Source organism: Desmodus rotundus, chromosome 7 (assembly GCF_022682495.2).
Source record: "Desmodus rotundus isolate HL8 chromosome 7, HLdesRot8A.1, whole genome shotgun sequence".
Taxonomy (NCBI): domain Eukaryota; kingdom Metazoa; phylum Chordata; class Mammalia; order Chiroptera; family Phyllostomidae; genus Desmodus; species Desmodus rotundus.
In genome coordinates, this window is record NC_071393.1 from 24,421,807 (window position 1) to 24,447,077 (window position 25,271).

The window sequence follows — 25,271 nt, forward strand, 5'->3', positions numbered from 1 at the left end:
CATCTTATCAGCCCAGCAGGGATGGCATGGCATGACCCGGGTATTTTGTCCCTCTAACGCTATCTGGCTCTTTCAGAGCTTTCTGAGAACCCCACAGCCCTCCCACTAGCACCTAAACGGCGGGCTGCCCAGGAGGCTCCTCTTCGCTCAGGGCCCTTTCACTTGTGTGATCTGGAAGCGTCTGGCGCCACCTCCTGGCCAGAAGCGCGCTGCACCCATGGAAAGTGCCCGCTTGCTTAGGATTGAGACTGCTTTTAGAGATTCCCCTCCCTCTCACCTTTGTCTCCCGCAGTTTCTATACCTATACGTGTTTCTGCTCTCCTAGCCACCCGGTGGAATGTCTGGAGCACAGACTGGGTCAGCAACCTAGGCTTTCTGAGGGCCATTGTTATTCACAACCGGGGGCGGGGCGGGGGGGGGGGGAACTCAGAAACGTTAAGAATTAGTTTTAGACAACACAACTAGCCCACGGGAAGCTGAGGCCGATCAAGTCTGTTATCAAGCCCTAACGCTGCACTCTGGCCTTACCTCCCCTCCTTCATTACCTGTGTTTTCTCTTTCAGGCTTTCAACAGCGTGCACCTGTAAGAGGCAGCCCAGGTGCAGTCTGGCTCTGCCGACACCGACACCGGTGATGAGGGGAGCTGAGATAATGATGGTCTTTTAACCGCCACTTTTAGTTTAACTGAAACTGACTCGCTGGTAGTCCAAACGGCCCACTAACTAGTGAATCGCCTCCTTTCCACTTCATGGGTGTATACGAAGTCACCTCTGTGACCCTGGACACAAGCCTCTCCCCTTGTTCCCAGGCTCCTTGGGTGCCCAGTGCAAAGGTGGATGCACGTGGCCTCTGTGTCCCTGAGGAAACAGTTTAGGGATGCGGTGCCTTCTTCCTTCCCTAGACTCTAGCCCTCTGGCCCCGGCACGCAAGCCCCGGAATCTGTGTCTCTGTGCATGCTTCCTCTCTTCCTTCTCTCTCTTCCTCTCTGTCCCCAGCAAGCTTGCTTCCATCTCTTGTTGCTTCTCCAACCCATCCTACACACCAACACCAGAGAGATGTTCATAAAATACTCGTTAATCATGCCGTGGCCCCTCAGAGACTCCAAGGATCACTGCTAGAGCCAGAATCCCAACTCGGGTCTGACACAGAACCTCCTCGGACCATACAGTGCCACGCCCCCCACCCCACCGTATGCTAATGCACATTCCCTCCCAGAAGCCCCATGCACATGCACACCCTGTTCTTCTGTGAGTCTGGGGCGTGAGCCCACCTGGTCACCCACCTCCCTACCCGTCCCCTTCCCATCTTCCAAACCTTACCAATCCCTTAAGCCCAGGTCAGCTGCTGTCTCCTCCATTCGAAGCCTGTCCTTATCTGTCTCCCTCACCCCTTGTACTTCAATTGTAGCATTTTATTGATTTAATATATTTCATTAGTTCGAACTGTAATACCTGTGCACAAAACTTTGGACACAATGGTAGGTTCGGGACTGTAATCAAAAGGCAATTATCCAGAAAGCCCCAGGAATGGAATCTTTCTCTCCCTTGCAGAGACCCCCCAGGCTGTGTAGTGCAGTGAGGGGGTCTCTCTTGAGGACACCTGTTTTGACTTTAATTTCAATGAGGTTTGATCCTTAAAGAGCTGCCAGTCCCCAGCAGATTGTCTCCCACTGAGAAGGCTGGTTCTGGGAGCCCAGCTCCCTCCCCAGCTTAGTAGGCAGAGCAAGCCCTGCAGGCACTCTGCAGAGGGAGGCAGGCCTTCAGGAATGCAAAACAGGCGCAACCACTATCTCTGTTGCTCAGAACAGCAGGGCAGGGGCCTCTGGAGCAAGACCCCAGCAACTCTTGCAAAAGCATCAGCTAAGGGAAAGGGGAGGGGGCTGGGGGAGGGGGAATCCTCGGTACAACAGATGTTGGAACTACACCCCCATACAGTGATGGGCAGGATGCATGGGGAAGTGAACAAGACCCTGCAGGTCGGTGTTTCTGGAATGCCACCTTTTGTGTAAAAATGGGGCAATATAAATAAACACGTATTGCTTGCATTTTCCCAAAGAAACAGCAGCCACATGACAAAATTAATAAGAACGGCCACCTTTACGTAAGAGGAGTGAGACAGAGAATAGGAATGAGTTTCCTCAACTGTTCTATGATTTTTGAAACCATATCAACTCTTTGCATAGTTAATAAAAGAAAACAGTTAAATCAAAACACGAAAAACAAAAAACGAGCTCTAATAGTTGGAAGTAAATGGAAACAAAGGAACTTAACTCCATGGCAGTCAGCGCACAATCACACAGGGTAAAGCACTACTTCGGGCGCATTTGGATCGGTTTGCTGACTGCATAGGCCCAGGAGGATAGACTGTGAAGCATTTTTTAAAATCCCAAATAATTTTAAAACTATAATTAATAGTTTCATTGCTAGCTGTAATGCCCATATCATTTTGGGGGGGAACAGTTATAAGCATGTTGCAATAGGCAAAAACATTACTTTCTTCACAATCAGCAGTTCTCCGGGTTGGCTCTGGCCTGCCAGCCTGGTGTAAGCCCCTCAGTACCCTTCATCGCAGCAGCAGAAACCAGCCTGGCTTCCTCGTTCCCGTGTCCCTGGGACCTGATTCGTGGTAGGATTCATGGGCACCTGTTGGGTTGAAACGAAGTTCGAGGCACTGGGATTCTACTCCCATGGCCCCAGGTAGCCTGTCCTACATGCAACGGGCCTCTGAGACCTGTTGCTTATCCCTGGAGGCCTCCTCTGTTCTTGGTCATGGTGCCACCCGGGACTCCGCTTCCGTGGCCTCTGTCCACTCTGGACCAGAGTTCAAACCCATGCTCCTGCTCTATTCTGTCACGTCAATAGTCATTTTTTAAAAAAAGATTTGTCTATTTATTTTTAGAGAGAAGGGATGGGAGGGAGGGAGAAAGAGAGGGAGAGAAACATTGATCTGTTGCTTCTTATACACACCTGACCGGGCACCAAACCTGCAACCAGGCATGTACCCTGACCAGGGATTGAACCCACGACCCTTTGCCTTGTGGGATGATGCCCAGCCCACTGAGCCACGCTGGTCAAGGCAACAGTCATTTACTTTTTACAAAGGGATTTTTACACCGATTATTTCATCGACTCCTTGCCTTAACCCTACTTTAAAGCTCTGTTTTACAAGTAAAGAGACAGAGTTCGTGAAGCTGTCTGTCAGGGCCTGGCTGTTAGTGCATGATGTAGCTCGGTCGAAAGTTCTTCGGACCGATGTGGATGCAAACCCGTCCCTGACCGTGTGGGCTGAAGCAAATGGGGGCTTCCCTCTTTCACTCACTGACTCGAAGACCATCATTGACTGGGTGAGGCCCTGAGCTGGTGCGATGAACACAGAGGTGAATAGAGAAGACAGACGCTGTCCTCCATTTACCCATCAGTCAAAATGGGAATGACGTGTCTCTAGTTCAAATGAAGGATTACCCAGAGGTTGAAATAAAGCACCTATATCGTTAGAATACATATTTGGTGTATACGTAATGTAGGAGGATAGTTTCCATCAACAGACTAGGCAGATCTTTAGGACACACTTGACACTTCCAGACGCCGAAAGGGCAGAGGATCTAGAGGCCCTGGCACAACTCTGCCTCTTCCTAGAACACGTACGTCCAGAAGTGTTTACTAAGCACTGGCCTGGGGCTCTCCCCCTGCTAAGCGATGAGGGGCTTCTCCCACAGTGAAAGACAGAACCAGGAACACGTGCCCACTATCCAAGGGTTCTAGGTAAACGTCTGACGCCCCGGGAGTGCTCTCACGGGTGAGCCGTGTTAAGATGTAGACTTGAGTGATTTTAAATGCATGGGCTCTCTGGACAGATCTGGGCTGCAGTCCTGCCCTGCCACTTGCTAGCTAGTGACTCTGGACAAGTTCCTTACCCGAGCTGCTTCAAGTCAAAAAGAGGTGGAATACACTCTGGCCAGGTGGCCCAGTTAGTTGGAGCATCGTTCCACACACCAAAAGGTTGCCAGTTCAGTTCCCAGTCAGGGCACACACCTAGGTTGCGGGCTCAATCTCCTGTTGGGGTTCATACAGGAGGCACCCGATTACGCATAGATGTTTCTCTCTCTCTCTCTCCCCCCTTCCTCTCTCTCTAAAATCAATAAACATATCCTCAGATGAGGATTTTAAAAAATAGGTGTAATACCAGTGCCTCATAGGCTTTCTGGGAGAATTAAATGAGGTCATGTATGCTTAACACAGAACCTAACAGCCAGCAGGAACTCGGTAAGTAGCCCCCATAGCAAGCTTCTTCTACTATCACAAGTCTTGGGGTTTCTCCCTCGCTTGAAAGACACAAATGTCTCCTAGAATATCCATTGCAGTCAAGGGCCAAGGGTGTGTTGGATGGAGACACAGAAGTGGCCCACACCAGCGCCTACGCTGCAGCCCCTGTGCAAATCTCCCTCCGTAGGGCTCAGCTCCAAGGAGTCCAGCTGGGTGCATCTGGCTGGGGAGATTAAATTATTTTTGAATTCCTAACTGAATGTTCTTTTAATGGAAACTTAATGACAGGCATTGAAATAGATTTCCTCCATAACCCCTCCTCGCCGGGTACCCCCCCCCAAGGCTCTGTGTTGCGCAGTTCCCGATAACCTTTATTCCCTACCCCTGGACTTTTATCTCCCCAGTGACAAACAGCCCTTGCTGGACAGAAAGAGGAAATTCCAGTCATTGTTCTCAAACTTCTGGCTTCCAAAATAAAATGCTCTATCTCCCCTGTCAAGCTTTGATTGACACACACTTCCTGTAATGGCAGACAACAACGGCCCAGGGGCGGGGCCAGGGGTTCATGGGCCTTCTTTGCTTCAGAGGTTTTCAGAACCTTTGTTCCCAGTGGGGGAAGACTCCCATGCTGTTCACTGGATCACCCTGTTTAGGACCCATGTCCCACTTTATGAAACATCTCCAAGGAAGGTGCCCCTCCACGGTCCACGCAACCCGCCGAGGAAGTTCCTCGCTGGCCTGCCACACACCCAGCAGCCATGGAAACAGACACTCCAATCACCTCACTTCTTAGATTTGGCAACTGAGAGAGGATCTTTCCCTCACCCTTCTCTCCGGAGGAGTCAATTGTTAGACAGCCTCCCAAATCTCAACTCTAACTATTGGAGCTTGAGCCAACCTAAGTCCAGGAAGATAAACCAGGACCAGACTCTCCAAGTCAAAATCCCCATAGCAACAGAGATAAATTGGGCAAGTCCCATGGAATCAGCATCAAGGGAAACTCTGACTATGGTAATGCATCACGGGATGCAGTCATTTTGGGTTTTTTTTTTTTTTTCCGAAAGCAATAAGAACTGTTGCATTCCTTGTAAAATGGACAAATAAGTAAATTTAATAACATGGCCTGTAGCAGAACTGATGTAGTCAGATCCCACTGGGAACAATGCTACCACATTAGAACAAAAGGCCTGCCTTTAGCATTGCCAAGTTGGCCTTCTGGAACCTTCTCTGTCTCATGTATATGTTTTTGCTCACTGAGCTCCTACGCCCTTGATAACCCTCTCTCTTTAAATGCTCAGGGATTTTATGCTGCTTTGGGGTTCCAGCCATGCCTTTGAACTATCAACAGGTACCGGGGGAGGACACTCCCCAAGGGCTTTTCTGGATGTCTGTTCCTGGCGGCTAGAGGGCCAGTGGGAATTTACATTAACAAGGAGACCCCAAGCGGCAGAATGCCTTACTAATACAGGAGGATTTGGAAGCAGGCAAGCTCCCATCAGATAACCCAGAAACAAATGCCAATCATAAAGCTTCCAGTTGTCATTCAGCATTCTTGACAATCAAATGGAACAGATTGTTTGGGATCATTTTACTTCCAGCAGTCCCCAAGCCCGCTGCTAATGAGAAGAACAGACCAGGAAGAATGTGTTCTGACATGAAGGACCGAGTCCATACATCTCCCCAGCTTACAAAGGGAGGAAAGAGTCATAAGCCTTGTTACAGTGGGCCAGCACAGAATTCTAGCACCTCCAGCCTGAGATGCCGGACTTCTTTAGCTTCGTCAGTAGGTTCAAATGTGATGCCAACACGCAGGCACAGAGTAAGCTCCCGTGTGGGCCAGCTGTGTCAACTGTTTTGACCACTGACTAATGGTGCAACTGTGAACCCACCAGACTTCCTACTGGGCTTGGTCCAAAAGACCAGGCTGTGTGGATAGATCTGTACAAGGGCAACCAGCCCCAGGCCAAGCCCAACAAAACCATCCCTACCGACAACTGCTGGCAGCTGCTGCGCCATGTGCAGAGACCCACACTGGAGGGATGTGCTGGAGCTGCTCAGGAAGGGCATGTCTGCAGCCAAGGTCATTTCCTCCCGGGGAAGCTGAAGTCCAGACAACATATGCATCCTACTTGCTATCTTCCCACCCCTTCCACCACTCCCAGGAGAAAGTCCACCCTCAGCGAGGGGATTTCCATCAGCTGGTCTGTCACAATGGAGGCACAATAACTGACAGCTTTAGAAGGAATGTACACAGTGTCAGAGATTTAATACATTAATCAACACATTGAAAACATTTTGATTCCTAAGCAGCTTTGAGTACCATCCTTTCTAGAATACATTCAAAATAACAGGTGGGGAATTAAATAAGACATTCACAGTAAAACCTTCCCCTAAAGGTCAATCCTAATATTAAGTTGGTTCCTTGTAGAAGATGCAGTATCGGCCTTAGAGAAAGGAAGGCCTGGCCCTTCCCTCACTGGCCACATGCCATTTCTTTCCCTTTCACACTTCTCCTATAGAAACAACATTTCAATACAAACCCCAGCAGAAAAAGACAAGACAGTCTTTTCTCAGAAGCCTTAGAGGCACTTTCCCTTCCAAGCTGACATTACCCCTTCAAACTCCTCATTGCCTTCTTGGAAGATCAGGAGACACCCTTTTAACATATTTGCAGCCCCTTACCCCATAACACAAATTAAAAGAAATATCACCACTATTTTCACATCAAGCGCTCTTTCTTGCAGGAAAGTATTCACTGAGATTCTGAAGTGGCGACTTAGCTTCTGTCTAAATAGACCACGAGATCATTCGGGCCAAAGCCCCACTTGGGTAGCAGTGTGTGGGGACACCATAAAGCAGGGTGGGCTCAGTGCTCTTCTCCACGTCGGTACACAGAGACGCAAATGCACGGACTGAGCCTTCCCTTGCTCCCCCAGAAACACAGTGTGACCCAGCCTGAGACGGAAGCTCCAGTGACCAGGGCTCCAAAAGGCCCAAGTCTCACAGGTGTTTTATGTGTAACAGTCTTTTCTTACTCTCTTTGATTGGTTCAGCTCCCCCCAACTCAGGAGACAATTTTTCCTTTGATAAAAGTCAATGTTAAAATAAAAATGACTTGCAGATGGCATGCTATTGTTATAGGGGATGCTAAAGATTCCATTAAAAATTACTGGAACTGATAACTTAATTCAATAAAGTAGCAGATACAAAATATCCAGAAATCAGTTGCACTTTTATACACCAATAACACACTATCTGAAGGGGAAACTAAGAAAACAATCTCATTTACAATTGCATCAAAAAAGTAAAATATCTAGGAATGAATTTAACTGAGGATGTGAAAGACCTGTACTTGGAAAATTACGAGAAACTGAAGAAAGAAATTGAAGAAGATACAAATAAGTGGAAGCACATACTGTATTCTTGGATAGGAAGAATTAACATCATTAAAATGTCCTCACTACCCAAAGCAATCTAGAGATTCAACAGGATTCCTATCAGAATACCAACCAGATCAACTATTCCAAAAATTTATATAGAACCTTAAAAGACCCATAATAGTCACAGAAGTCTTGAGAAAGAAGAATACAGTTGAAGGAATCACACCCACTCATATCAAACTATACTATAAGGCCATAGTAATAAAAAAAGCATGGTACTGGCATAAAAACAGACATGTGGATTTATGGAACAGAGTAGAGAGCCCAGAAATAAACCCAAAACCTTATGGTCAATTCATATTTAACAAAGGAGGCAAGAACACACAATAGGGTAAAGACAGTCTATTCAATAAAGGGTGTTGGGAAAAATGAACAGATGCATGCTAAGAAATAAAACTAGACCACCTTCTTACAGACGATGTATGATAGAATTGGACACCTGAAACCTATATAATTGTATTAACCAATGTCACCCGATAAATTCAGGAAAAATAAAAAGAATAAATTTCTTTTTAAAACAAAGTGACCTATTTATTATTGTAGAATCAAAATGAGAATATGGTTTTCCCTGATCCTATGTAAAGCTTATACCTTCTTCAAAGAGACTTTTAAAAAGATCTCATTTGATCTCATGAAACTTTTGATGATTTTTGTCTGTTCCTATCAACATTGCATGATTTCAAATACCGGTAATCATATTCAAGTTCCACGTGAGCTCCCGTGACTTCTATTTCCAGCTTCCTGCACACACAATGCATGTTCTAACGCACTAGGCTTGTACAGCCATGCCTCTTGTAGGATCACAGTTATGAACCCCAAGGGCATTGTGCTGGCGGACTTGAAAAGCTCTTGTCTACTTTCATACCTCCAAAATGCTGATTGCTTTGCAATGCTTCTAGTCACTATGCATGTTCAAGACTTCGCTGTACTCATGTTGAAAAGCCACTGTTACATTTTAGTGTCATCGGTCTCGTTGACTTCTTGCAAAACGAAGTTGGGGTTGTCATAGCCTCTCTTCGCCTTGACTCTAGCATCTCTCTCATTATAAAGGCACATGGCACAGTGAGGGGTGTCCACTTCCACTGTCTTACTAAAGTTATGGAAATCTACTCGGTATTTCCCTTCCTTGGTCTTGGATACTATGGGAGCAAAACGGTAGCCCCAAAGCACCTCTTCTGGGACATAGGATGTCCGGACTTGGCAGGTGGCACTGGTGGATTCCACTGTGCCATCTAAAAACACCACTAATTCAAAGTCTTCCTGGGGAAGGGTTTCTGCTGCCATGTGGAAGAAGGGGCTGTTGTGATCGATGACGTGGTAAATGGTCAGTGGGGAGATGAAGAATAAATTTTCATTCCCAGCGTCAACTACAAAGTTGATATTGGTCTGGTCCAAAATAATGGTCTCTCCTTCGGGAGTGACTGTGGTCTTCAGAAGCTTCCCATATATGTGACTGCCAATGAGGAGGCTCTTCCTAAGATTAGCCACTCGAATCAAGAGACAAAGCTTTCCACCCCGCTTACTGATCACCGCGTTCTTGCTGAACGTAATGGTCTTCGCGCGCTTTTTGGGCCTGGAGATCTTGGCCAAAATGGCACCACACATGAAGGAATTGATCATGACTCCGAGTATAGACTGGGAGATGAGCAGGAAAATGGCGGTGCCGCACTGTTCCGTCACGCACCTGAATCCATACCCAATGGTCACTTGCGTTTCCAGGGAAAACAGAAAAGCCGAGGTCAAACCGTTAATATTCTCCACACAAGGGGTGTGGTTGGCAAAGGGATGGAACTCAGGGAGGTCTTTGTGAATATAGGCGACCGCGTACCACAGGAGGCCAAAGAGGAACCAGCTCCCCAAGAAGGCTGTGATGAAGATGGTCATCTTGTATCTCCACTTGAGGTCAAGCACGGTAGTCCAAATGTCCACAAAGAATATCAGCCTTGTCTGGGCCTCCACATTGCCAAACTCTATGTTGCACCTTCCGTCTTTGGAAACCAGCCTCGCTCTTCGCCGAGAACGCCCCAAAAAGCGAGTGACGAACCATTTCCGAAGATGTTTGAACATTCTTTCTGTCAGTGCCTTGATCTGAAAACACATCAAAGGAAAACAAAACAAAACAAAATTCTATTTAGAGCAGCAGTGACGTAGGTGACTCACATAAAGAGTTACTTATGTATGAAAAGACATTCCGAACAATCTGGAATCTGACCATTTGGGCAAGCTGACAAGTTCAGTCTGGACACCACAGTACTTTTTTCAGTAGAAACTTTCCACCAGAAGACCGTGTGGCTTAAATATGAAAGGGAAAATAATTCCAATAAGATAGAAATGGAAGGAGCCTAAGAGGGTTCCTGACCTCCATCACACACAACCTTAAAAGTGTTTGTGATAACCATCAAGAACTGCACTACGACTTTCTGATATTATTCTTTTACATGAGCTCTCCTTTTAAAAAAGAATAAATTTAACCTTATGTTAAGCAAAAATATCTGTGAAAGCAGAAGCCTAATGCACTATTTATATTTTTGGTAATATATAAAAATAAACAACTATGAAAAAAACAGCTCATCAAATACACTGCCCAAACCATCTTGCGTAGCGCTGTTGGTACTTACGTACCAAGAGAAATCCTGATTCAATTCGGTTCTCTCATACATTAAATGAAGAAATGGAGACTCAGAAAATTTCAATGTCGTAGTCAAGGTCAAAGTCACATACCTAAAGAGTAACAGGATGACAACTAGAGCTTAAGGTCCCCTGCTTTCAGTCCAGAACCTCTACCATGCCACGTCTCAGTTATGCAATTTTCTCTTCTAGGGTTAAATTTCCCTGGAACATTTTAAGACAAGCATCAATCAACTTCCCTTTTGTTTTAATGCTCAACACTGTTCAGAACAAAGTTCCTCAGGACCGTGTGGTCAAGTCCTACCACATCATCTCAAAAGTTTTCTCGGTGGACCTACGACCCTGTTTCCACTCTCTCTTGGGGTGTTTCAAGATCCCCCCAAAAGCAGCAGGGCGGTCACTGTCGGTCAGTACCGCCCCTTCCTCCCCGGCTCCCAAGCTGAAGGACTGGGGGCTCTGGTGTAAACAGTAATTCTGTGAGGGCAGCGCAGCATTTCATTCACTCCTCTTTCCCAGCTGCTAGCACACTCTGTGTACTAGTATTGATTTAAAAAAAAAAAAAACATAAAGGGACTAATTCAGTCAACGAGTTAAGCCCTTCACATACACTCTGATCAATGGTTTCCTATTGATGACATTATTTTGACTCCCATTTTACAGCAAGGAAGTGAGGGGATTTTCCCCTAAACAGCCAACGACGACGAAACCAAGGGGTCATACACATGAGCTCACCTTGTCCCCTAGGTGTGCCCACCCCACTCGAAGGTTGCTCACCACGGTTAGCAGTGTCTTCGTGGCACTTTGAATTAAATGCAAATATGTTTCTAAAATAGATTTCAAAATCCCCCTTCAAAAATGTGTTTATTCATACAAACTAGGAAGCGAAACCAACTTAGTGATAAACTTTAAACAAAACTGATAATCCACAGTTTCTTGCTTAAGCTCTTGAACCAGATGAAAGCACAAGAAGTCGACACCTAGTAGAAGTGGCGAAGAGAAAACCACAGCTGGGGTGATTTGAAATTCTGAGGGCAGGTTCTAAAGATACATATATTTTTAAATGCTACTAGGAGAGCAAACAGCAATGCACACATTTAGAGGGGCCTGCCCTCACCCCACCCAACCCTCATTGACCTCAAGTCCTCAGAGAGCTTTCGGTGATGGGCCCAAGTTAGAGTCATGGAGGGAGAAAGACACTTCATTGCCCACTTGCTCCCCTTTCTCTGCACACACCTCCTCTCCCCTGGCTGACAATCCCTTGGGTGTTCTCCCTTTCCCAGGTTCACGGAAGCTCCCACTGTGTAAAAAGCTCTTCCTAGAGTGGCCCTCACATAAAATAATACATTCTAAAGCCAACAATGATCAATTGTACCCACATTCTCTTTGCCATGCATGATAATGCCAGAGAAGGCTCCTAACATGCCAACTTCCAAGGGCTTTTTTCCCCACTACTCTTCCCCTCCCATCTCTCTTACATTCATTTTGCTTTTGAAGATGAAGACTATTTCTGTCGTGTAAATAAGCACTCCCTGACTTATCTCTCAGATAAGTGTGGGTGTCCATGCCTCTATTACCAATAAAATATTATCAGCCTGGCCTTGCAAAGAACTGAGACAAAACCAACCGGCTTCTACCGCTTTCCCCAGATGGTTCGCACTTACCAACGTCCTAAACACGTTCCAACCTGAAGCATCCATGGCTGCGAAACACTAGGAAGTGGGGTTGGGAGCTGGTCTCTGTATGCAGGCTGACTTCCTTTAGACCCAGCTTAATATAATTTAGTCTTTGGGTCAGTGGACTGGTGCTAATTGGTATTAGCTTAAAACACTTCATTGGATAGTGGAGTTGTATGGTTTAAACCAAGGCAATTGGTTGTTCTCAGACCAAGCCCCGACCTGGGTACATATTTTACCTTTCCAACCCTCACATGGCTTGAATACCGTCATGCTAAGGCATGACGAGCCGCAAGCTGAGGTCCCCGGGCAGCGGGCGCGGGTCGTGCTCCAGCACTTCTCTCCTTTCCTTGCCACGCTCTGTGGCACCCCTGCCATTTGTCCAAGGTCGTGTCTAATAACATTCCACCAGAAACAATTAGTTATCATCATTCTCCCAGCCTATTCTCTGAAACACACTGAGATGCTGAGATTTCCAAGTGTGGACAAAGACACAGGGGAATATTTAGACACAGATAAGTACATATTTGTAAGATGAAAGGAAGATCACATGTTTGTAAGATGAAAGGAAGGTCACACCAGGAAGAAACCAGATGCCATGTTAATCTCTCTCTACAACACTCCCTGTTATGTAAGAAACTGAGATTTTAAAGCAGACTTTATTTTGGGATTTATGTGATAAAATCTGGCATTTAGTGGAGGTACTTTTCACATGCACTGTTGATTTATTTATTCAAAGAGTGAGAAGAATTATACCTAGAGAATGCAAGACTACAGGATAAATTCATCATTCACAGCACACCCTTATACACAGCACATACCCAGCTTTGTTTAGACAATGGCATTTAATCCAACCACAGACAGAGCCAATATGCATTTTCGGAACAATCTGTTGATTCAAGATTGGCTCTGGTGTCTGGGTTATGTAACAGGCACAGTTTTTAGGTTACTTTCTATTTCAATCAGTAAATCTTAATAGCAAGCAACGGGCTATATATTAGCTAATATTTACCAAGGTATTCTTAGTGGCCAGGCCAAGCGAGGGAATTACTTAAGCATTATCGTTCTGTAAACCACCCGTTCCCATAAAATGAACTTTTTGTAAGCTTTCCAAACATTGAGCATATGCTTATTATGTAGGATTTCAACAAATAGAACTCTGTTCCTGTTCTCAAGGGGCTCCCAGTCGAGTAGGGAAGTGAGCTCAGTAAATCGGCACCTGCAATGTGCTTGGTTTGTCTAATGCCCCAAGGAAAATCTTTTCTGGAAGATCTCCATTAGATGGGTATCCATCCCCTGCGAAAACTCGGCAACTGGCGAAACACTCACTGCCTCTGTGTGCACGGAATGCATTTGTCTGGTATCCTCCAACACTGGTGTGTTGGCACGAGTTACGTGTGCCAGGCACCGTGTGAGACTCCGGGAAAGCAGTCGTTTACCAAATGGACACAGGCCTTGTCACTGTGAGGAAGCTTCCCGTCAAGTGCGGTGGCGGGAGATACCAGTGAGCTAGAAAACAGCCCATGCGACAGTGTCCAGAGAGGAAACACTTCGAGGACTCCAGGGAGCACCTCATCTCAGCAGCAGAGAAGCGCCATCGAGGCCAAAGCCTGAAGGTGGCATTAGAGGCACACTTAGTACGAACTCTACAAATATGCTTTGATGGATGACAAATTAACTTATTAATGTATGCATAAATGCAATGAGGTTGCAGTACTTATGTGGCTCCCTATAGAGATATTTTTTAAAAGATTTTAGTTATCTTTTTTTAGAGAGAGGTGAAGGGAGAGAAACACCAATTGGTTGCCTTGCGCATGCCCCAAACCCGGGGACCTGGGCCGCAACCCAGGCACGTGCCCTGACCAGGAATCGAACCGGCAGTTTTCCAGTTTGTGGGACAACGCCCGATCCACTGAGCCACACCAGTCAGGACGTCCCTATAGAGACATAGGAGAAGAGGCATTCCTGTGCACGTAGTACGAACCATGGTGCACTGCTGTGCCTGCGGCCCAGGCCGAGGCAACAGAAGGGGGTACACAGGAGCTGAAAGGCACGCCGGGCCTAGAAAGGCACGCAAGCCAGGGCCACCACACTCTGTGCTCAGTAGGCCCCCTGAGGCCACTTTTTTGAAGACCTAGAGGAAAAACTGGTAGAGGGAACAACGGTCTAGATCCTTTTCCAAGACAAGTCATCACAACTCTAAGTCTGAAGTCTCTTCCATCTAACCACCCTTCCAATTCCCCAAAACAAACATATTTTCCTTCTGAATCGCCCTTTCTCCAAAAAAATACACTCTTCATTGGCATGCAACACCTGCGTCAACCAATCCCTCCTCATTTTAAGTGAGGCGTGTAGAGCGTATGCCCATTGATAATATTTAAAATCCAGTCCAAAGGCCGTTCTTTGGCAGGTATCTACTTGAGAACACGCCTCTGTGAATCTGGGGCTTCCTCTAGTACTGACCACACTGCCTCCTTCTGTCCCCACGTGCTCAGCAGCCACGGTGTCAGAGACATAAGCGACATTGCTGTCATTATCTCTTCTTCAGAATTTTAAAGGCTATCACTTCTCCATTTGGATGAAAATACACTTACTGCAGTCTGCCTTTTAGTCAAAGTTCATGCACAGCCTTAGTTCCCTTCAGGAAGTTTCTGAGAGTCGGGCCTTTATGTGAGAGTGTTACGGGGCCTGAGAGCAAAAGTCAGACGATTTTCTGTAGTCCCTTTGCAAGAGCGGTGAAAAAGAAATTCAAGTTTTCATGAAAATACACTGCCTTGTTTCAGATGAGTCCATTGAATCAGTAAACATTTCTTGAGACCCTAACCATAGTGAGGCATGGAATTGGATCATGAGATAGGGGCGCAGCCTTCCTAACCAATATAACTGAGCAAACACTCTATGTGTCTACCATGTATTTGGTGCTAGGCTAGGAGACCAAAGACGTAACAGTCCCTGCTCTCACATTGCTCCCAGGGTAAGTAGCTCAGTAACTGCAGCACAGAAGGTTCGCTGCCCTCAAAGGGTTGAGAACAGGATTTTCAAGCAGCCATCAAAGAGGGGACCCAACAAGCTGGGTGTCAAGCTGGTACCTTTCAACACACCTTTGCTAGGAGCTCGAACAAATGCACCTAAGGGGACTTTCTGTTTTCTATGAAAATGGTCTCAAGCTATTAGAGGACAGCCACCCAGCTGGGTTTGTAAATACTCAGAGCCCCAAGGAGCTTCATGTCATCTAGCTCCCCTAACTACCCTTTTCATATCGGAACCTATTGTGGACAGAAGGCCTTGTTTCCCTTTTGCTCTGTAGTTCTGAGGGAAGTTATTTCAGGTGTCTTTAGCACTATCAGGCGGCTCACTTGGGGTCAGCGTGGGTTCTAAATAGAACTTGGCAAGACCAGTGGAAACAATTTTTCTTGGCCGCATGGGCTTGTAAAGGGGCAGCTGAACCTCAGGACTCTTCCAGGCTAGACTGCGGAACGCCCTGCAGCATCATCCCACCTCTGGGGCGAGTGTCTGCACAGGCCTTATGCCCCGTGAATCCCAAGGTGGGAATGCTCCCGGGCCTGGCTCCATCCAGGGAGGAGAGTTTGGGAACCGGAGCCAGGGCATCACGAGGTCCTACTGGGGCTGGTGCCCCCCTCAGGTGCTCTGCAGGTGTCTCTGGAGCCACCTGGTCCAGCAGCACCGTCTGAATACCTACAGAGCTGTGCCAGGCACAGGGACCAAGAGAGGGTGGGAGACCTGGCCCAGGGCATTCACAGCACGGGTCATGGCAGACTGGAAGGAACACCAGCTGGAGTAAGCACAGACACGGACTTGAACCACAGTTCTGTCGCTTAATGGCCAAGTGATCTGAGAAGCCATGTAGCCTTACCGAGCCTCAGTTCCCTCACCTGTGAAATGGCTGTAACATTTTCAAAGGTTGTAGTATGGGTTTTTAACACTTTATTTATTTATTTGTTTGTCTATTTATTCATTTATTTATCCTCACCCGAGGATACATTCATTGATTCCATAGAGAGAGGAAGGGGGAAGAGAAAGAGAGAGAAAGGAGTTGCCTCCTGAATGTACCCCAATAGGGGACTGAACCCACAGCCCAAGTTTGATTTCCTGACCGGGAATCAAACCCAATACTTTTCAGTTTACTGGACAACATTCTAACCAACTGAGCCACACCAGCCAGGGCAGTATGTTTTAAATGCAGTCGCATATATAAAATCTTTAAAGCACAGTAATCATGCAATAAACCGCAGCAACTGTTATTATTAATTCAGAAATCAAAGCTTGGGCAGCAGCTAACCAGGACTCACTGACCCGGGCTGCTTAGCGTCTAGCATGCACAGTCCAGGGGGCTGTGCTGGAGACGACAGCCCAGTGAAGGAAAAGGCTTCCCAGAGTGAGTGACCAAGGCTCGGACAATCCATCAGCATCTATGACCTATGCCGGCATCAGAGCCCACCCTCCCAACTTGGGATGGAAAACCTGGGAATGGCAAACATGTTTTTATGAAGCATTTGTCTATAACCTGGGCAGCCGCCTTATCTTACAGAAGTGAGAACAGGGCAGAGGGAGAGAATTATCCCTGGCAAGGCTGAACAGAGGCGTGGTATGAGGGACAATGCTGCTCTTCTCTTACCACAGACGTCCACTAGGATTTGATGGCACCACCGACAATGTACAGTGCCCACTGAAAAGGGGAGAAGCTGCCCCAGCATCGGGGTGCCGGCCGGGCCCAGACGGCTAGGTCTTGGTGTTCTCCCGTTGCACCCAATTTCACAGAACATCAACAACAGACAAGGCCACTACACACTCATGTCTGAACACACACAAATCGTGAACATGGTCCAAACCACAAAAACAAACAAATATCCCACATCCTGGCTGTAATGAGTGGACCACTGCGTCTTCACCAATAACAGCCATGGCTTCACCCCAATCTTCTCTCCTTCAAGATAATGAGATTTATTAATAAATGCAATCATAGAATTACCTCTACTTCCTGACATCTAACCCAGAGCGAAATATTGCCTCCTTCAATATTCCCCACATCACCTAAACCCAGCCCAATCCTATTAAGCGCTAACACTCCCTCATTGTGGTTTCCCAGGCTCCTCAAAGCCATTTCACAAGTCAACTGGTGAGAACCAATTCCAGAAGTCACACACATATATACTTCGCACCTATGTTTGCTTTTGCAGCACGATATAAAGAATCAAGGAAAGCGCCAAAGGTAAATACAAACAGTCATTAAAATGAGTTAAAAATTGCCCTGGCTGGTGTGGCTCAGTGGATTGAGTGTCAGCCTGTGAACCAAGGGGTCACCGGTTCAATTCCCAGTCAGGGCACATGCCTGGGTTGTGGGCCAGGTCCCCAGTTTGGGGCACATGAGAGGCAACCACACATTGATGTTTCTTTCCCTCTCTTTCCCCTTCCCTTCCCCTCTGTCTGAAAAGAAGTAAATAAAATCTTTAAAACAAAAGAGTTAAAAATTTCAAGTTTAGGTCTTAAAATCTATCTAGTTAACTTATTTACCTGGGCCATTCGTCATCCTCAGATAATTACACTCTCACCTCATCATGGCACCCCAACAGGAAGTGTCAGGAGATATGATGTCCCCACCTGTCCAGCCAGCCGGGGAGCTAGTGGAGCTGGACTCAAGCAAGGTGTCCGCAGGGGCCGGTAACCAGCATGCTCTTGCTGTGGAGTTACAAAACTGTGCTAGAAGCTGACCCTTACACCCTTATTCTGTGTTGTTTTCAATGTTGTCTCCTTATGGTTCTTTAAAATGATTTTTTTTAAGATTTTATTTATTTATTATTAAAGAAAGGAACAGAGAGGGAGGGAAACATCAATGTGTGGTTGCTTCTTGCACGCCCCCAGCTGGGGACCTGGCCCGCAACCCAGGCTTGTGCCCTGACTGGGAATTAAACCCGTGACTCTTTGGTTGTCAGTCCATCACTGAATCCGATGAGCCACACTAGCCGGGAGGGTCTTTATAGTGATTTTTGAAGTATTTTGGAAAAGCTAGTGTGTCTCCTGCAAACAGGGACCAAAAGGGGGAGCTTCACCTCTGCCGCAATTCAGAGTTTAAAGAGACAGCAGCATATCCCTGGGCCCGGCAGGAGGGGCGACGGCAGAGTGAGAGCGGTAGAGGCCAAGAGAAGCTCACAGACAATTGTTGAATCCACTTGGCCTCCATTGTAGAGACTTTCTAAGAATTTTCTGAACTGCAGGCGTCCTGCCCCAGACCGACCCAGAGTTAGGGTAAGTGAAGGCAGAAATGAAGATGCAGAGCTCAAAATGAGCGAATAGAAAGACCACAGCTGAGAAAAGTCTCTGGAGAGGGGCTACACGGCCATGAAAACTGCCCTGGAGAGTTTCCGTATCCCGCTAACAGCGACGGGAGACCTGTGCATTCTGTGTGAACAGCGCCCCCTAGAGCACAGTGCAGATGGCTTCCCCTGGAGCCTTCAGGGGGCATCAGACACAAAGGCAGAATCTCTCACGTGCATTAACGTATTTAATTCCCACAACGACCCTAGGAGGTGGGGAACTGAGATTCAGAGAAGTTAAGCAATTTGCAGAAGGTCACAAAGCAGAAAGCCAAAAGAAGGAAAGATCTAGAAGAACCTAGGTTGGCCAGAGGAGCCCTTGCTTTTTAGCCCTTAAGGCATCCTCAAATAGTTAATAAACAATGCAGAGCGAGGGCAAACATTTACCCAGAGCCTACTTAGTATGCACCAGGAACGGTGATTTTCGATATAGTTCCTTACTTAATGGAGAGATCTCATAAAAGAGCAAGGGCTGGCAAAAGATCAGATCTCTTTTAGATGCTGAACCCGAAAGGAGAGTGAGGGTCTAGATTAGTGGAGAGGGGACAGGTTTTCAGGGACAAGAAAGAGAATGAGAAAAAGCACCAGAGAGAGAGAGAGAGAAGCCTGGCATGTGGAAGGGTGCCGGCCCCTTGGAGAGGGCGTGGAATCAACTGCTTTGGATGCACAGGTGCATGTTGGCAGAGAAGGGCCTTCTAATGCCAGACAGAGTTCAGAAATGGTGAGGATGCTACAGCAATTAAGAAGCAACCGAGGAGGCAGCTGAAGATGTTCCGTGGAGCAGTGGGCTGACAATGGAAGCTTTTAGAAGTTTCCCTGGCTTGAGCTTGTTGCAGGCAATGACCTGAAGTTACAGGGATGCCATCTTCCATTTGGAGGCACCTATATAGATGTGCACGGTGAGGTTCCTGCATTTCCGAAGTCAGAAGTTTGTCGTGATGAGGATGGCCACTGTGGGAGGAGGGGAGCTCCCCGCCCCACTGCCCAGTGGACAAGGAGTATCTGCCCGTGACAGTGAGCTGAGCCCTTTGGACTCACTGCTCTAGCAGAGGGCGAAGCATCCTGGCCTGGAGTCAGTCGGCTCAGCAATACTCGCTGAGTGCCAAGGTCAAGCCTAGACAACAGACTGGGGCTACAGAGACGAGAAGACACACACCGGCCCAGCTCTGCCGCATACCAACAGTAGACACCTGGGCAAGCGGCTCAGCCCTTCTGAGCCTGCCCCACGTGCTACTTCCCCCACTGGGAACACCTGGCCCTCCACTCACCCCGCCAGGCTGACTTCTTGGTTTCAACTTAAATGTCACTTCTCAGCAAGAAACTTAAATGTCAGTTCATCAAAGAGAACGGAGCCCCTGACCACTCCTTGCCCCATTTTAGTCAAGTTGCACCCCCACTACAATACTATATTCTACCCTTTCCTTTTTATTTGTAGGATTCACAGTGATTTTTAAGTAACAGACTTGTTTCTGTGCTGGTCTGGGAGCAGTAGCCCCATCCACCCGCTCCATAGCTCTACCTCCAGTGCTCCCCTAGCTGAGGGCCAGGCCCAGAGTAGATGCTCAAGAAATATTTGTCAAAGACAGACGTAAATACAGCGAAGGTGTGAGTGCCTCAAAGTGTTTGATTTGCAGGAGGGGCTGTGGAAAGGGTAATGGAGCCACCACCCACGTCCCGTGGTGGGACTCGGTCTCCAACCACTCGCAGAGGGCGGAAAATCGGGTTATGGACACTTGGCTTATGTGGCCTTGTGGCTTTGGGCTCCTCACACCCTAACCTGTATCCAGCTCTCTTGCAGCCTGGCTCATCCACCAGTGGCGCAGCGAGCCACTCGCCTCTGTCTGAGGAGTGCAGGGGGTGACGCTCCAAACTTCATGTGGGAGTGAGGCTGGGAGGGGCCCACGGGAGCTGCTGGGTGTGCAAGTCCCCTCTTACGGGTTTGGAGTTGGCCAAGCTGCCTTTGCTAGGACTTAGATGGGGATGACCTAGCAAACATGGTTACTGTCTGGAGGGGGAGGACAGGTCCCTACAGAATCCTGGGTGCCATTTCAATCAGACAGACCCGGAAACAGAGGGGGCCCCCTCCAAGTAGGAAGCGTGCCGACAACGACAGGTTCTGCCTCCCGTCGATTCTGACTTTAACTCCAGTTCTCAGACCCTTAAGTGCACTCGGTCCGGACCCCCCGAGGGTCACTGGTGAATTCAAGCGTCCAATGAGCTCAGGACTGCAAATTAATTTGACACAATGCCCCAGAGGCTTTCCTAGTCTCATGGCCTTTGTTTTCATTAATATTTAAAAGCAACGCCATTACATAGAAAATGTCATTGTACGTGCATCGACATGTAATCCTACGCTGAAAACAATCTGTGGAATATTCCCAACAGGTGGTATGTCACCAGAAATTGCTTACATGCAGTGAGTCACATTGCGTCAAAGGCTCAATATTGAATGGAACCCTTCGCTGAATTATTTTATACAGTGAAGAACAATTTCTGCAAATAAGCTGCTTATCCTCTCACTTGTCAAAGTATGTGTGGGGGAGGAGGAGTTTGCTTTTCTGAGAACTGGACCCATCTGCAATGAAGCGATTCTGAAATCTCATCTATTGAGCCCCGCCACCTCAAACGGCACTGGATTTTAACATAATAATTTAAATGTTTACCGAAAGTTGTATTTATTGTGTGGGCAGAGATTCTGGAATTAGTCTGACCCTCTAGTTCTCTGCGGTCTGGGCTGTTATGACATCAGCTCGGTCCTTTCAGCCCAGAAACGAATGAATTCCATGTGGACTACAGGCCCTGAGTGTACTTTTCCTGTGTGTCTGCAACAAGTACACTTTGTTTTTAAGGAAATATACAGGATTCCAAACCTTGGCAATTTATAAAATAAGGGAATAATTGAGCTAATGTTGTAAATGTAAGCGCTGGGCTCCAGGATTCCCGCCGCCACACCCACAGCACAAGGGCGCTGCGTGGGCTGAGCCCAGCTGTGGTACTGGGCCAAGCAGGGGGCACAGAACAGCAGGGTCTTGCATTTGGAGGGCACGCCGGATGCCTTCTGGTCGGCCCTGCACTCTAGCTCATGTCTGAAGTGTCTTGTCGCAGCCGAGGCAGGTGGCCAGCCAGGCAGGAGTTAGGAAGTGGGTATTGGGGTTTGAATCTGGAGTCAGCTCTGACACCAGGTACAACCTGGCCTCTTGGTGTGCCCGTTTCTTTATCTGAAAACTGGTAACATTCATATCGATCTGACAGATGGACACAAAGATCTGAGACAACACTTGGACATGGAAAGTGATCACGCTATTAACACCTTCAGTAATACCACCTCCAGCTCTGGTTCCTCCTTCAAGTCTCCGCACAGAAGGAGAGACCCAATCATGTCATTATCCACGGGGCCTTTAATTATGGGCTTCTCAGTGCCGGCATCCAGGCTGCAGTGGCTCCACGCTTCCCAGAAAGATCCTGAGAAGGGCCAGGCTCCAGGATCAAGCACGGGGGTTAGCTGGAGAGCCAGCGTTCCTGTTGGTTCTCCCACACTGCCCCGGGGAGCTTCTGCGGGTCAATGATTAACAGCTTTGGCTGGGGTCCTGCCAAGCCACCACAGGTGCATTAATGGAGCGGCACGTCACCCACTCTCCCATGTCCAAGAGCTTTCTGGGAAAGCCCCGGAGGCGGAGGGATGCAGAAGCCAGGAGTCTCGGTCACCCTGTTGTTCCATGCCACAGAGCCACCCTTGGGCCCGAGCTGGGTCCCTCTCTTAAGGGGTGCTTCTTGTCACCGGGCAGAGCCCACCCAGGACACCTCAGTACAGGGACACGGCCGCAGAGACTCCCACCCGGCTCCTCACAGGGGGGGTGAGCTACTCCAGCAATTGCCTTGAGCTGCTCTTTACCAATTCTCCGGTCTGCCAATGAAAGAAGGATGAGCAGGACAAGGGGGCCCCACCCCAGACCTTAGGGCCAGCCAGGGCAGGGCAAGCACAGACCCTCGCTGAGTCCCAGCTCTTGAGAGAAGACCCGTGGAGCCTGCGGCAGACCTGCTGACGCACTTTCTCTCATTCCTTTCAGGGTTTTTTTTTTTTTTTTTTTTTTTTTACTTAGTGGTGTGTATAATAACCTAGAAAAGGTGAAGGTAAACTTCATTTTATTTCCCCTTATTTTTCCTTCTGCCATAATCAAATCAAAAGAAGGCTTTCCATCTCAAAAACATTACTTAGCCTCTCTGAGCTGCGGTTTTTCATAATAAATTGGTGATTACAATGCCTGTTTGTTATGAGGATGAAATGGAAAATACACGCTTATACAAAAACTTACACACAAATGTGTATAGCAGCATTATTCATACAGTAATAGCCAAAAAGTGGAAACAACCAAAATATCAATCAACGGATGAACCGAGAAATAAAATGCAGCCTGTAGATGCAATGGAATATTATGTGGCCAGGAAAAAGGGGTGCTGTTACATGCTCAGCATGGAAGACCTTGAAAGCACTGTGCTAGCGAAAGAAGCCCAATTTTGTACTGTTCCTTTTATACAGATGTCTGTCATAGGCAAATCAATACAGAAAGAAAGTTAGGTCGGTAGTTGCCAAGGTGCGGGGGAAGAAACAAAAGGTGGAATGATGGCTAACGTGTACAGAGGCTTTCTTTTGAGGTGCTACAAATATTCTAATGTTGAGTGTGGGACTTAGCAACCTCGCCTGCTCATCCTCATCCCTCCTCTTCACTTCTGGGTCCTCATTGCTTCCTCTTCTCATTTGACTTCTTCCTCCAGCACCAGCCAGAAGCACGATCCCCAGGCCTTTGTTGGGCCCTTAGCTGAACTTGACACCTCCCTCCTCTAACCAGTGGCCACTGTGATTCTAGAAGCACCATCAAAATTATTTTCTTGGTCACGAAAGCCTGGGAGTACAGAGAGCGTCTTTCTGTTTACCCTGACTCTTTTTTATTTTTAAAATCCTCACCCAAGGCCATGCTTATTGATTTTAGAGACAAAGAGAGGAAGAGAAAGAAATAAATTAAACATCAATGGGAGAGAGAAACATAGATCAGTTGCCTCTCACATGTGCCCCAACTGGGAATTGAACCCACAACCTAGGTATGTGCCCCGACTGGGAATTGAACCTGCAACTTCTGGTGCACAGAATGACACTCAGCCAACTGAGCCGCCCAGCCAGGGTGCTTGCCCTCACTTAAACAGAAGCTCTGCTAGCAGACAGAGCAACATGTGTACTCCCAGCATCTACGGAAGAATTCTTCTTCCCCACCTGTCCAGGTGGTAATGGCGTAGAGCCAGTGAGCAGAGTGTGGACACTTCCCACTCATCCACCCTCACTGAGCTCCACAGGACTGGGCGCCCTGCACAATATGACCTCAGCCAGCAGCGCCAGGGTGAAGCCCCACCTCAGCTGTGCCCACTCACCCCTCAAGCCTCCCAGGCCCAGAGGTGAGGCTAAGGTCGTGGGCTTGGGAGCCAAGTCAGCAGTTCCCCGAAGCACAGCAGGCCCATGGACTTTCTGATGGGATGCCCCAGAGGTGGGGCAGGAGAGGGTTCCCATGGCCATGGCCCCAGCCTGCTGCACCACGGCTGCAGCCTCACCTTGACCTCCCACTCTTGCTCATCCTCCCGCAGGAGCTCAATTCCATTCTCTCTCTCTCTTCTCCTCAGCACTGTTTCTCATTTTTATTGTTTCCAGCATTTCGTTCCTTGTTCTGTGCCTGGAGTCAGTGACATTATTCATCCACTTCTGATACAAACAGACCTCTCTGGAGTTGCTGCACTACCTTGAGGGAAAGCCAGAATCCCATAGAACCGTTTCAGACCCCTCCTTGCCCCTCCTTGTCCCTCACCCCCCGCTCTGCCCCTCACAGTAAGGAGGGACAAGGGAACAAGAGGCAGGACTGACAAGGGGTGGGCAGGTCCTTACTGCTTCCTTGGGTGCCAGGTGGGCAGACATGTGGAGGCCACACTCAGGGCCTCTGGAGGGATGAGAGCAAACCGCCCACTATGTGTTCCCAGAGGCTGGCCCTTTCTCAACGGCGGGGCTGGCAAGCTGCCTGAGCAAGGGCCAATCTCGGGAGCAAGAAAGAATGTCCCAAGCCACCTCATCTCTATTTTCAGTTGCTTACCTTAAACAATCCTCACCTGGATTACTATAAACCAAAATGGCTGTGTGATGACGCCCCGCCAGGACCAGACCCAGCTCTTACTAAGTACCCTAAGTAACTAATGGTTTGGGGGCCGAAAGGAAAGCGCAGCCCAGTCCTCTGGAAGGGGCGAGGCCAGTCTACCTGGGGAATGCGTGCAGGTGCCCCAGAGTCTCCGGCCTTGAAGCCGGGGCCGAGCTGGACTTGATTTCCAGCTCCGCATGACTGAGCCGGCTGCCCGTGCTCTCACAGAGCTATTTTCCCAATATAATCGATTAACCTGGAAAACAGACTTGCATAAAAGTCACTAAGAAAAGCTTATGAATAATAAGGACCTGGCATTCATTGTAAGCTGTTTATGTTTGCTTTTTTTTTTTTTTTTTTGGAGGGTGGGGGAGGGAAGTGCCTGTCTTGCTGCCTGCCCAGACCTAAATTTTCACTTTTCTTGTCTTTCCATCCTCCCAATAACTGTGCCCATTTTCAATGGCGGGTTTTCCCCCCACATCCTTTTAGGCCTGGCATGGCCCATCTTGCTAAGCTCCTGGGCTGCACTTGACTTTGTGGAGAGGAGAAGATGGCAGGAAGACCACCGGGAATGGGAAGAGATGGACGATTGGCTTCAGCGCTGACCACGATGCTGGCTCCCTGCTAGCACCCCGTGCGGGGGGAGGTGTGAGGGCCGTTCTGCAGGCAGCGCTGACTGAGCGACTGCCACCCCTAAAGGCCAGTGGTGGGGTTGGCAAAGCAAAGGTGAAGTTTAACAGGTGCCCTGAAGATAGAGGAGGGATAA

The 25,271-nt window shown here is 48.0% G+C and overlaps 1 protein-coding gene across 5 annotated transcripts in view; it reads right to left on the reverse strand.

Annotated features, from left to right (window-relative positions):
- Nucleotides 1-7,475: 7,475 nt before the first annotated feature.
- The window catches only part of KCNJ1 (potassium inwardly rectifying channel subfamily J member 1), a 28,700-nt gene continuing 10,904 nt past the window's right edge, over nt 7,476-25,271 (reverse strand). Inside the window, exons 1-3 of one of the 5 annotated variants that reach the window (XM_045192842.3) lie at nt 11,992-12,243; nt 10,424-10,534; nt 7,476-9,790 (exon numbers count right to left, since the gene is read on the reverse strand). In XM_045192842.3, the coding sequence (XP_045048777.2) occupies nt 8,651-9,769 (1,119 nt within the window). In that variant the 5' untranslated portion in view covers nt 9,770-9,790; nt 10,424-10,534; nt 11,992-12,243 and the 3' untranslated portion in view covers nt 7,476-8,650. Of the gene's footprint in view, nt 9,791-10,324; nt 10,535-11,991; nt 12,247-25,271 lie in introns of those variants that run through there. The other 4 variants (XM_045192843.3, XM_045192841.2, XM_024557461.4 and 1 more) reach the window with 4 other exon arrangements.